The sequence below is a fragment of the Beta vulgaris genome, chromosome 3, assembly GCF_026745355.1.
Source record: "Beta vulgaris subsp. vulgaris cultivar EL10 chromosome 3, EL10.2, whole genome shotgun sequence".
NCBI classification, from domain to species: Eukaryota; Viridiplantae; Streptophyta; class Magnoliopsida; order Caryophyllales; family Amaranthaceae; genus Beta; species Beta vulgaris.
This window is the reverse complement of record NC_079204.1, coordinates 26,468,732-26,482,436: the sequence shown is the minus strand read 5'-3', so window position 1 is coordinate 26,482,436 and position 13,705 is coordinate 26,468,732. Positions and strand designations below refer to the sequence as shown.

The window sequence follows — 13,705 nt, the reverse complement described above, 5'->3', positions numbered from 1 at the left end:
TGACCTAGGATTTGAAGTTTCTAATTTGCGATCAATTTATATCATTCTTTGTAATTATTTCAATTGTGGTTGCGTGAGTTCAATTGCATTTTGGGCTACTGTTTCATGAGGTTGTTTTCCAAAGTTTGATTCAATGTGAGAAATTAATTCATTTTGTTTGGAATTTCTTATTTTTGCTTTTAGAAATTAGAAAATTATTGGGAATAATAAGAGTGTAGAAGATTCGATGACCATCAGTAGGCAAAGGAGAAAAGAGAAGATAGCAAAGTAGATAAGAGAATGAAGAGTATGAGTTATTAAATAAACTAGAACGATTTGCAAAAGTCATGTGCTTATTTGATGAGATCACGTGATAGGGCAGCCTGCTACAACAGGTTGGTTACCTGCTAATTCCATTTAAAAATATTCTAAAAAGAAAATTGGGACAAACAAGATACTACAAGAAACTACTTAACATCATATGAAGACAAAAGAAAACTGGGACAAACAAAATACTACAAGAAACTACTTGACATCATAGGAAGACAAAAGAAATGTGATGGCAACCAAATTTTATTTCCAAATTTATTAGAATCACAGGTAGTAGTACAGTAGAAGAAGCTATCCACAGTAATTAAGGAATAGTGTACAGCGAAGCATGGGACACCGATGATTTAATCTTACCAAGTACTGCTCTAAACCCAGAAAAAAAAAACAAAGAGGAAAGTGCTACCCTAGACAGAAAAGCAATATGATGGAGTAAACATGAATACCACATATTACAACTCAAATAAACTTTGATCCACTCTGATCATAACTATGTACATGGCATCCCTGCGAATATATCCTTCACACATTGTCGATACAAATCTTTGACGATACATTGATTGATGTGATTATGAAGGACTGTCTTAAATGGAATCACAACCTACTTTGTGGCTGCTAAAACGACTGGCCCTTCCACCTAAAACATCATGCATTTCAATCATCCATTAAAAAAAGGTTATCTAGCGATTTAAAATAGGATTATTCGATTTTAGTAATGCAATTTTTTGTCTTTCGTAATGAATAAGCTAACATTTTAGTTATTCCTGAACAATGCAACCTTTGGAGTATGCTAAATGACCGGTCACTTGAACAATTGGTAATTTAATTTTCTTTTTACACTTTCACCGGTCCTCAACACTTTTAACCACTCACCTACCCAACCAAACCACCAAAACCCACCCAAACCACCAAAATCCACCCAATTCCTAAAACCAGCGGAACCCACTCACCCAAAAACCACCAAAACCCACTCACCCCATCCTGAAACCACCTAAACTCACCCACTCAACCCTGAAATCACTGAAACCCCACTCAACCCTGAATCAAAACCCATCTCAGAGTTCGTGCGCTGGTGCGTTTGATATGGTGTTTCGCGTTTCGTGGGATGCTTCGTGTTTTGTGGGATGGTGCTGTTGGTGATGATGATGGGGTGGTTTCGTGAGGGTGATTCGTTTTTCTTGTGGTGTTTCATGGAACGAGGAGGTGGGTGAGTTTCGGTGAAAGAGAGAGAAGAAAGTGGTGATAGTGAGGGTTGTGGAGGAGGTGAAGGTGGGAAGAGGAGAGCATTGTGGCAGCCACTGCCAAGGAGGAAGGTTTTTTTTGCCAGTTTGAATTTTAATTTAAGAATCAATTAATAGTTCACACGTGTTTCCTTTTACCTGTTGAATAAGTTGCATCAAGTTTTGACTCATTTAAAGAATTTTTTGTTAAAAGTTACATTATTCAGGAATAATAATTAAAAGGTTAACTTATTCGTTGTGATTGACTAAAAGGTTGCATTATTAAAATCAAAATTTCTTTGAAATATATACAAGTATAAGACATTGATCTAAAATCGAGGATGAAAAGACCTGAAACATCATGCACTTAGTATGAGTAAGAAGCTATATCAAATATAAATTCTTTTACTTTTACAAATAAAGTAAATTCTTTTACCTTTACAAAAAAGTAAACTAGTTTAAGTTATATTAAAAGTAAGGTTATTTTCTTAGAAGTTAATCAACTAATAAACTCAAAATCTAGTAATAAAATTAACTTTTATTCATGGCCCTAGTTAAACAAGAATAATACATCCATGTATTTAATTTAGATACCAAATGTGATCCAAAATCAACGACAAAACCAGACATTTATGTTTTCGGCATCTAATTTGATACTCTTTTTGGTTTTTATTAGTTTACTCACTTTTCATTTTGTTTTTGAAATTAATTGTTTATTACCATGTTTATTTTCTGAGTTTACTTTTCTTGGCCCACGACATTAATTTCAATACTATACTTCAATACTTAATATTCTTTTTTCCTTCTATGACCCATGTACCCATTTCTAAAACTGTGCTTAAATGAGTGGGTAAACTAATAAAAAAAAACTAAATGGAAATATATGTATAGTATAATTATTTACATCACCTACTTTTTTGTGCGCGTTTGTCAATGCACTTCTTTGACATTTTAGTATCTTTAACAAAAATTATAACATTTGAATATAATAAAATATTCATTGAAACAAGTCAAATAAGACTCTATATGACTTTTTTTCTTATATATTGAAAAGAATTTAGATGATTCTCTCTATTTATGAATAGTATGTAGACTCCAACTATATAAAGTAAAAAAAAATACAGAAGGAATATCTCAGGTACAGTGTAATCTACAAATTACTTTGTTTGAAAAAGTTATTCTCTTGTAGTGTCAATTCCAAACACGGAAGATCTTTAGTGCTTTTAGATTTGAGGATATATGAAACCAGAAATTTGAGAATGAATGAATCCTTATTCGAAAAAAAAAAAGTTGCATAACATATTTATGCTTTCAATCTATTTGTCGAAAGTTTTGAGAATAAGACTGTTTGCCAAACAATTAGACAACAAATACCAAGGAAAGCTCCTAGTACCTAACATAGAATATAATGGGTAACTTTGAACTCCATTCGTTACGAGTCCGGATCCTCTAGATTCGTTACTTTACTTGAAACTCTTTAAGACTTTTTCAATCTTTAACTGATGGATCTGATCAAGAAGACAAGAAGTTACCTGGAATGTAGCACCCCACATCTCCTCATCAGTGGCAGGAATAGCAGTTATCTTGTTCTTAGGATTCTCATAGCTCCTTAGTTCTCCTATGGCAGTTGAGAAGAAACACCCTGCAAAACAATTGCCAGGTTCTTAAGGACAAAATTATACTAATTTCCGCGATAAAAAGTGATTAATCCAATTATATCTCTATTATATAAGGGAAGGGGAGCAATGGTGTCTTTTTTGAAAAAATCTATTTTGCCCCACTTCCCATTTTAAATTACAAATTCAGAGGCTTCAAACAAAAATACCAAAAATATAATTATAACAATAACTCACAAGTTAACTAAAATCATAAAATTGCATAATTTACGTTATGCAAATCACTAAAATGATCAAGAAACTTTATAAAAACTTAAAAATTCACTAACAAACTACAACTTATGAAAAAATTGACTTGAAATCAAAGTACCCACTTTCTTTACAATTTATGAAGTACTGTACTTAATTCAAAAATCAACTAAAAAATTATAATATTAGAAATCATAAATAAATTCAATAAAATTTCTATTTTGTTCATAGAATTTAACTTTGAAAAGAAAAAAAAAAACAAAAAGAATGGTGAGAGACTTAAGTGACAGAAACTAAACCAATCAGATTTTGCAACTAAAAACAATTATATTTTGTATGTCTAATGTTTAAATTTTGACTCTTATGCCGAAGAAAATCGAGTTTCTCATATATGTTTAGTGTATACTTCCTCCGTTTCTTTTTACTTGCAACGGTTTGACTTTTACACTATTCACCAACTCTACTTAGTTTATGTATGGTGATTTATTGTTAAGGAAATACAGATTCATGTGGGATCTTGTTAGATTCGTCTGAATGTATATTTTCCGAATATATATTTTTTATAATTTTTATTTATCGGTAATTAAAGTTATTGATGGTTGAAATTATGCATTGGCAAGCGTAAAAGTCAAACTGTTGCAAGTAAAAAGAAACAGAGGAAGTATATATGTATTCCTCTACGCTGGAATGTATGATTGATGACGTGCTCAGCTGTGAGAAACATACAACTTACAAGTAGGCAAAAGGACTAGAGCTTTTCCCTTTTTTCTTGGTACTTGAACTCCTATTATCAAATTAAACTTATTGTTCTTATTCGTTTTTATTTTTTTTTTAAACTAAAATTAATGTATTGAATCAAAGTCATACAACATCTAGTATGAAAGTCAAAACTAATGAATACGTATTAAAATGAAATAAATACAATTTTAACATGACAAAAAAAATTACTCAGTTTTATCTCTTATTAATTTTTGTTTGAACTTTTATTTATCCGAACTTGTCTTAAATTATTGACAAATTAATTTAATTATAAATTGAATGTCAGTAATCCTACTTTTAGCTTATTGCGTTTCCCTTAGTTAAACTTATAAAATTATTATTAGCCTAATCAAAATAAGCGGATAATCATTACTATAATTTTTTATTATATTTTACTTTTTTTTTTTGTTTTTTTATTTATTCCACTAGATATATCTTGACATTATTCATAATTAGAGAGAATTTTCTAAATTTTTCTGAATATATAAGAAAAATATATTCTCATGTGAGGTCTTATTTGATTCGTCTATCTTATTAATATTCAATCTTTATTATTTATTAGAAATACGATAAAAGATAGTTAATGTCAAAGAAATGATGGATTTGACGAATGCGCAAAAATAAAGATGGGTAAAGTATTTAGCTATATAGCTAGGGAGTAATTTTGTTATCCAGTTATCCCCTCGATCAATCTCATAAATGCTCCATTATCAAAGTCAATAGTTGGGGTGGTTAGTACACATCACAGTCTGAATTATTATTAGTCATACTCAAGCATCAAACCTACCTTGTGGGAAAGAGGCAAGAGACTTGCCACAAGAACCTTTAAGCAAGTTTGCATCGTCAGCGAAGGCGACATATCCATCACTGGTGATTCCCCAGTATAGTGGGACTTTGCCAAATTGATCCTGCCACAAAAAATATGGAAATCAATTTGTTATTTTCACATAATTTTCAGATCCACAAATTATACAAATATACAATGTTTCTTCGAATCTAGTTGTTGTATATTAATAATTCAAATCACAGTTATAAATATGAGATTTATTTAAGATGCAAGTAATTATTTAATTTCAACTTATTAAATTTTCATCCTAAATATTATCTGTATGTATTTTCAAAATATCAACTTTTAATATTTTTCACTTAAAACCGAATGAATGATACTAGTGATCAAACATGTGTGTTGAAGACTGTTAAACAATAAATAAAGCAAACATTTGTAGAAACGGATTATTTAATAATCACCGAATACCTACCGATGCCACAAATAAGGTAGAAGTAGACTTGTCAAAAACAATGAAGGAGAAATCTCCGTCGAGGTGGCTGATAACGTGGTTTGTTGGATGTGGTGCTCGATCACGAAGTGCCTTGTAAGCTTCGATGACTAAAACTGATTCATTGGCCGTCTTTGCCAATCCATAATGTTGGTTTAGACTACCCAGGTTGTGAAGTGCTCCTTCAAACAAGCAGAATATCTCATCTTTTGCAGCAAATGATCTGTCATTTGTATATGCATCCATTAAGTAATTAAGTTTTATGGGTAGTAAGGCTAAGGCAAGATACAGTAAACTAGGATCACCATCATTATTGAATTATAAATTAACAGAAAGCAAGTTGTAACGTAGCTTCATGTAATATACTTTCTTATGATCACCATGACTGAATATTCAATTTAAATAGCTATTCACCATTGTAAATGGGTATGTAATATACTTTTTTACTAAAGCATAATTGTAAAAATTGTTATATAAGTATTCACCTCTTCTAAGTTATGATTGGTGTGTCTTGGGAGTTTCAACTTTCAAGTGTGAACTAAAATTGCCACATTGAAAATAATAAGATTTTTTTGGCAAATGTTGTCTTTTAAAGTGTTCATTTTATTAATTGTCGTTCTTTCATTTCAATCTCTTCAAATACAGCCTCAAATAAACCAAACACTTTTAATTTAGCTTAGGTAAAAAATGTGAAGATAGATTGAATTTGGGCTTCAACTTAACAGTGATTGGATTATTTTATTTGAGGCTGCAATTGAAGAGAATCAAATGAAAGGACTATAATTGAAGAAAATGAAATAAAGAAGCTGTAATAAACAAAGTGGCCACTTTAAAAGGTTGCATTTCGCAAACAAATGTTTGAAAATATAGCCAAAATGCGGGTGGTTTATATATATTGATGAGCCACCATATGGTTTGAAATGTCTTGAACTAAATTTTCTAAATTAACATAGGCAAAAGCTAACGAGAGGAGAAAATAAGGATAAAATATATATATATAATATTTTGTTATATTTATTGACCTTACTTGAATAATGCTTTTAGTCCCTTTATAATATGCCTTATAAATTGGCAAATATTATAGGAGTGAGGGCATATTCTCCTTACCTTATTTTCAGTTTAGTTCAATTCAATTCCGTTCAGTTAAGTTACAATCGGTTCAGTTCAGTCCAGTTCAATTCAATTGCAACAATTCAGTTCAGCTCCAATTATCATTTCAGTTCAGAAAGTGTAATTCAATTCAGTTTAATTGCAATAAGTTCAATTCATTTCATTTCAAATGTTTTATGTCGAAAATAAGAGGTCTGAATCATCAAGATGTCAATTTTCAAAAACCACTACTCTTAAATGTTAGGTAAGTTCATTTCATATGCCTTTTAATTTTTCAAAGAAGCATGCTACTATATACTAATATTCTTTTTTGCTTATTTATTTTCTAGGTTTTTTTTTTATGGGAAATATTTTGTAGGTTTTAACTAGGAGTCATAAAAGGTGATTGCATAATATCTACAAATGAACTTGCAGATGAGTTGAATGAGGATGTCCTAGCTCAATTTTTTTTGTTTAGATTTTTTTAATGTATTTCTAGATAAGGGTGTCCGGAACTGACCGGACCAAATTTTGGTATTTTTTTGGACGGGACGGGAAATTTTTCCAGACTGATTCGATTTTGGACCTATTGGACTGGAATTTATATTTTTGGAAAATATTTTTTTTTTAATTTAAATATATATTTATAAACTAAATACATTAAAAATTAATAATTTTAATAACAATGATCCTAAAGTCATAAATAGTAGGTTTTTAAGTTTCTACCTTTTTAAACTTTTTTTTAACATATAAACTTTTTTTAGTAAAATAATAAAAATTACGGTCTAACCGGTCCAGACCGAAATGTTATGAGTTTGGAACGGACCGGATCGAAAACCCTGAATCAGGTTTTTTTGGACCGAAGACCGAACCGGAATCTCCAGTCTAATCTAATCTGATCCAAATTCCTGTCCGATTCCTGATCTTTGTACAACTCTATTCCTAGGAGAAGTATTTTGACTCAATTTTCGGCGAAGAAATTTCAATACTCTAACTTTGATGTTGAGTTTGTTGTCTTACTAGCATGAATTTTGATTTCCAATTTTTTTTATTTATTTTAGAAAACAAATCCTATGTTCTTTGAATATAAATTTTGGTAAGACTAATTCCTAATATAATGTATAGGAGTATTAAAAAAAGTAGTGGGAAGCAAGGAAATGCTTAAGAATGTCAACCAACGTTCACCGTTTGCATGTTATCAAAAGAATGAGGCAATCTTCTCCGTCTTTTAATATACATGTTTATAATCTCATTTTAAAATATTAATAATATATAATTACTAGCAATCAAACACATAATCTTTAAAATGGAATGTGAGAGTTCAACCATAAATTTACTGTTTATTAATTATTTTATGGCAATTCAATGTTTATTTAACAATAGCAGAGTTGCAATTAGATATTTATTTCAAAGATAAGATATTTTACAAGTATTTTAGTAAAATTAATTGGTAATATACGTTTTCGAGGGTTGAATTTTTCTTAGATCTATACATTTCATTGAGCAGCTAAAAAGTCGTATACTCCTTTTTGTATAGCTTATTTGAAAAAATAAATCTTGAATTAAACTATTGAATATGAAATTGTTGTAGTTCATTTCATATTAGAATAAATATCATTTATTGTCTTTTACAATTTCAACAGCTACTTTTGCCAAACACTTCTAATTAAACAACTAATTTGATCGCTGACAACTACTAGTAGACAGCTAGCAGCTACGCCCCAACATCTACAGTTACTGCAACCGCTAACATCTATTAAAACCGCTAGTTTTGCCAAACATGTCGTTCTGTAATTATATATAATTACAAAAACATAGAAATTTTTTAAAATCTCTAACACTTTTATTAAGGTTTCAACATTTTCTTATCTGAATTTCATTCATTATCCCTAATTTCTTTTATGTTTTAGAAAAAAAACTTATTATATAATAACGTTCATTTTCCAATTCTCACCAAACAGAAAAATATAAAAATCTAATAAAATCAATTATCAAAATTTATAAATAATAAAATATTTGATAATTATAACTGAATTCCAACGTCATCCATAACCAAAATACAGGTTGATCAATTATAAGAGCTTGTTTGGTTAACCTTCAAATACATGGAAAATTAAAATTCGTAGGAAGTAGGTATATGAGTTGTTGTTTGGTTGGCAAAAACATGGGAAGAACTTCCTAGAAAGTTCTATTTCCCATAAATGGAGGAAATAACTTACCTAGGCCCCTCTAGGTAAGTGGAAATTCCCATGGAAAATATAATTTCCCATCTTCAACCAAACAAAAAAAATATACTTTTTAGAAAATGAGCAAGGGAAGAATACTTCCCAATTTCAACCAAACGACCCCTAAGTAGAAAATATCTCATGATTGCATTTTTATTTTGACACGTAGCTTACATGCGTAGTGGATAAAGTGGGAAAACTAGTGGCAGACTGGCAGTGATATGTTGGGACCCTAAAAATTAAATCATGCATCAAACGATACTAAAACATGGCCGTTAAATCAAGGCCAACTGGCCAAACAAATTTGTGCTTGTGATTAGTGGAAACTCTAAAGGTGACAAACAATGCTTCACAAATTTGGTTCAAGTCAATGTCATTTTTCAATTTCTGTTTTATCTTTTAGAGATATCACTTTTTAAGTTCTTTATCATCTTTATTATGATGTCTTATATAAATAATCCGTCAAAGTCATTTTTAACATTTTAAATTTCAAACTTATCTTTTGAATTCTATATCATATAATCATGAGGGGCAGATTTATTTTATTTTGTTTGGTAGCGCATATTATATCTTCTTGTTGTCTCCTCTTTTAATTTCTGTTCATAATTTTCTAATTTTAGACTACATATAATAATCAATTTATAAGAAGAAATAACATCACTGATGAAAAGCGATACTGCAACTACTAGATTCATAAAATCCAAAGCTCCACAGTGCTTCTCTCCTTAGTGGTAAGGAAGATGTAAACAAGTATTCACGAAAAAGTGTACAGATTTTCTCATTGGCAAACTATATACTTCCTCCAGTACTTTTACTTGCAAACTTACAAGAAATAAGTCGCTATGACAATTTTACTCTTGACATGAGCCAAATCATGGTAATATAATTAGAGTCTTAGAGAAACTCTAGCCAAAATAGTCTCACATATATCAAAGTAAGAGTTATTGCACCAGAAGTAAGCAGAGCCGCGGTAAAAAAAAATTCTCATTGGCCGGGTCGGGCCTAAATTCAGACCGAATTTTTGTGACCCAAAGCCTGCTATTTCGGGCCTAAATTAGCGGGCTTTTGTGGGTCAAAAACGGACCGGGCCAAAAAAATAGACTAAAAAGTCGTTTTTGACTTACCTAAAGGCAAAAAAATTCAAGTCGGGCCCGCCGCGGGCCGAAAAAATCTACCCAAAAATGGGTCGGGCCGGGCCAAAATGATCATCTCTAACCAGAAGTATTAGTGAATAGTAATAACAAAGTTCAAAATTGATATTAAAATAAGTATAATTAATGCCAAAGTAAGTTTATTGATGGCAAAATTCAAAATTGATACCAAAGTGAATTTGCTAGATACCAAAATAAGAGTTTATTGGTATCTGTTTTACTGAACTTTGGTATAAATTGATACCAAACTTCAGCATCTGTTTTTTATCTTTTTGTGCAAATTGTCAAAAATGTTCCTTTAACAATGAAATGCGGATCCAAGCTTATATTTAGAGTTGTTCATAGGAAGATTGGATGATAGTGTGAAGTGACAACTGACAAATATTAGGTGATGCTACCATGTCAACCTTTATATCAATCAAACTAGTAATATATGCTCTTCTTCTTGTTAAGATGTCTACTTCTTTTTAATTTATAAATTTTCTTTTTTTTTTATTAGAAAATTAACTCAGTCCAAGAATTAACCCCAACAACGTTACTAGCTTGTTGGAAACACCAATATATTGGCTAGTAAGAAATGCATAGCATGTTAAGGAAATACCCCATCATAATGCTACAGGTAATGACCGAACCTCTGACCTCAAAAGCCAAGGGGGAGCGCTCTACCCACTTGAGCTAACACCTATCCTTTAATTTATAAATATAATGATGTTCACGTTTACTTTTTTTAAAATATACGTATGTGTATTTATATATATATATACACACGCATAAATATTACAAAGATATTGATATGAATTTAAATTTCATATAATTATGTTTCTCCTTATGGCAAAATAACGATGATCCTTACTAAAATTAAAATGTATATATTAATTTTCATTAGTGAATCTCTTCACCTTTTAATAATAAGTTCTTAGGAAAATTTAAATTACATAAGCACCGATAAATTACAAAAATATATTCTAAAATTCAATAAGTTGAGACAAGTTTTAATAACTATCATAGAAAGTATGGCAAAAATATAAAACCTAGAAAGTAGACACCGCAGCAAAGTTATGTAATTAAAGGAGTGAAGTAAAAAAAATAGTGATCCCCTCTTGTTTTTATAGTGATGTATATGTAGTAGAAATTTTTTTTGCTATTTCAAACTTGATGTCAAGTAAAGAGAATGAAACTTGAGTGTTTGGATCCTCTAGAGTTGTAAAATAACTCTACAAAGTAGAGTTTGAGCAATATCAACCATTAAATAAAAAATCAATGGCTCATATATTCTCTTTCCAAAATCCCCCCTATTTTATCTCATCGAAATCCACCCCTAAATCTTTCCATTCCACCAATATAAGCCTTTGATTTTAAAATGTATGGCTCAGATACAACTCTACCTTGTAGAGTTTCACTAAAACTCTAGAGGATCCGGACTCGAAACTTGAGTAACACCCGTAATTTTTGCACTACTTTGACCAACTTGTATTTTACTACCTCTATTACAAATAATTATTACGCTTTCTTTTTTGACCATGCATATTCGATTATTATACTTCGACTTTATCATTATGGTAACAAGTCATATCAACTTTAACATTTTCATATCTCATACGTTTTACCCTCCATTCTATAAATCCGTCCAATAGAACGAACTTTTTTACCTTATATTTTTCTCTCTCCACTAATATTTTAAGGATTTTTTAACTAGAACAATACAAACTTTTGTCCGTTTTCTCGCAATAATACAAATTTTTGATTATTTTTAAATAATACAAACTTTTGTCCAAAATTTCTCCAGTAGGGCATGACCGGTTAGTCACTTGTTGGTGCACGGAAAATTGCTTATGTGACATACACTTACTTCTTCTTCCTTGATTGCTCTAGTTCTACTTTCTCGGGGGTGAGGGAGTGGTTTTCGAGACAGGGATTGATGGTTTTCGGGGGTAAGGTGGTTGGGTTTGGTGGTTTTCCGAGATGAAGGAGTGGAGGGGGTGGTTTTCGGGGGTGAAGGAGTGGTGGGAGTGGTTTTCGGGAGCGGGGGAAGAGAGACGTGCTGTTTTCGGGGTAGGGGAGGGGATCAATGGTGTTTTCTGAGGTGGGGGAGGAGAGACATGGTGTTGCCGGTGGTTGGGGTGGGGGAGGAGGGGAGAGAGTCCAGTGGTTTCGTGGTGGGGTTTCAGTTGGTAGGGTGAGGAGAGGATAGAGAAGGAGATTTTTGGGTTTTTTTAAAAATTTTCTTTTATATGTCAAAAGTCACATTATCCTATTGGAGGAATTTTGGCAAACATTTCTATTATTTAAAAATAATTAAAAGTTTGTATTATTGCGAGAGAACGGACAAAAATTTATATTATTACAGTTAAAAAATCCATATTTTAACGGCTTTTACTTTCTCAAATCCATGTTTTTGTTGTACTTCTCTCATGTTTTTTAAAAATCGTATTGGTTCTCCATCAAAGTGTGTAATAATTATTTGTAGATGAAGGGAATATGTATGTAAGAAATAAGAATAATATTAGTCTATGGGATCTTATCAGATTTTTCAACTTATGCAAACTAACAATAGAACTAAGAAACTTGGAGGAGATATGCATTAGGATCAACAATGCATTCATCATATCTTTAACGGCCCGTTTGGTAGTTAGTCATAAATGATTGTAATGGGAATGAATTTGTGTGTAAATTTGTAAAAAAATATCATTGTCCATTCTCATGGTAATGTTAATATATCCTAAAGTGTTCACTTTCTTTCTTGAATTTGTATTCCCATCCAATACCACCTTGTAGGTAGTAATGAGTGGTAATGAAAATTGCTTCTCCTTGGAGATAAAAACATAAGTTTAGGGGTGAGATTGCTTGTTCATGTAGAAAAAAATGCCTCCCCATTAAGATTTTAAGGGTGCTTCCCTAATAAAATTAGACTTGAAACTCATTTCCATTACTACAATTTATTAACGACTACCAAATAAGCCGTAATTGTATATATATATATATACAAAGCTATTTTTTTCTCATTTGATACCTTCAAATAAGATAGTGAGAATTCTAAATGAACAAAATCAAATAACTTTAGTACATCATGCTCGTAGAATTGATATAGGATCAACAATCATCATCAAACAAACCGCCAAATTTATAAAATAAATAGAAAACGATAAAATATATAGTAACATATACCTAGGCCGGAGAAGAGATTCCCCTTGATGACAAAACGCTAATTGAGCGTCATCCCCAACCTGCGCGGAAAAAGCGCACGTATTTCCAGCCATGAAGCGGCTGACGAGCTCCGTCGCCTTCGTCTTTGGCGACGGAGTCCGACTTCCAGCAGCCACCAGCTCCTCTGGTGGTGACACCACTGAGCTACTGAACACTCCCAACATCCCCTCTTTTACTTTTGTTTTTCCTTTAGTGTATCTTTCTCTGCAAGTTTGGAATTGAAGTTCAGAGAAAGGACATAGAAATTGCAATGATCATGGTATTGGCATTTTATAACGAAAGGTGAAGGGTATTAATGTCATTTAAAAGAGTGACTAAGAAAGATTACTTATTTTGAGCAAAGACTAAAGAGTATTTCTTATTCTCTATTTTCTTTTGGGTGAGAATTAATTCTACTCTAGCTTTACGACAACTAATTAGAAATTATAGTTATAATTATAATTTATTTTTGGCTTTGATGTGAAAAATTATGGTCTAAGAAGGAAGATAGTTCACGTGTAGTGGGTCCCGGAACAAGGGAGCTGAAAACCATGTCTCCGCTAGTGTTTTTACAGGCCCCATGCTTATTTAAATAAGTTTTTGTTACTTTTTTTTTTTCCCTTAATACAT

The 13,705-nt window shown here is 31.3% G+C and overlaps 1 protein-coding gene across 1 annotated transcript; it reads right to left on the bottom strand.

The window, feature by feature from the left end:
• Positions 1-536: 536 nt before the first annotated feature.
• On the bottom strand, positions 537-13,350 carry LOC104906879 (stem-specific protein TSJT1). Its single transcript, XM_010695712.4, has 5 exons — positions 13,058-13,350; positions 5,410-5,650; positions 4,938-5,058; positions 3,059-3,168; positions 537-943 (listed from the first exon to the last, which is right to left on the bottom strand). Exons 1-5 carry the CDS (start codon positions 13,258-13,260, stop codon positions 908-910), a joined length of 711 nt encoding a protein of 236 aa, XP_010694014.1. The 5' UTR covers positions 13,261-13,350; the 3' UTR covers positions 537-907.
• Positions 13,351-13,705: the final 355 nt, after the last annotated feature.

What these genes read in the sequence shown, in the direction of transcription:
- LOC104906879 (XM_010695712.4), bottom strand. Translation starts at nt 13,260, where the DNA reads ATGTTGGGAGTGTTCAGTAGCTCAGTGGTGTCACCACCAGAGGAGCTG. An exon ending in GAATCTCTTCTCCGGCCTAG is followed by an intron (nt 5,651 to 13,057) that starts GTATATGTTACT and finishes TACAAATGACAG; the next exon opens with ATCATTTGCTGCAAAAGATG. An exon ending in CTACCTTATTTGTGGCATCG is followed by an intron (nt 5,059 to 5,409) that starts GTAGGTATTCGG and finishes TTTTTGTGGCAG; the next exon opens with GATCAATTTGGCAAAGTCCC.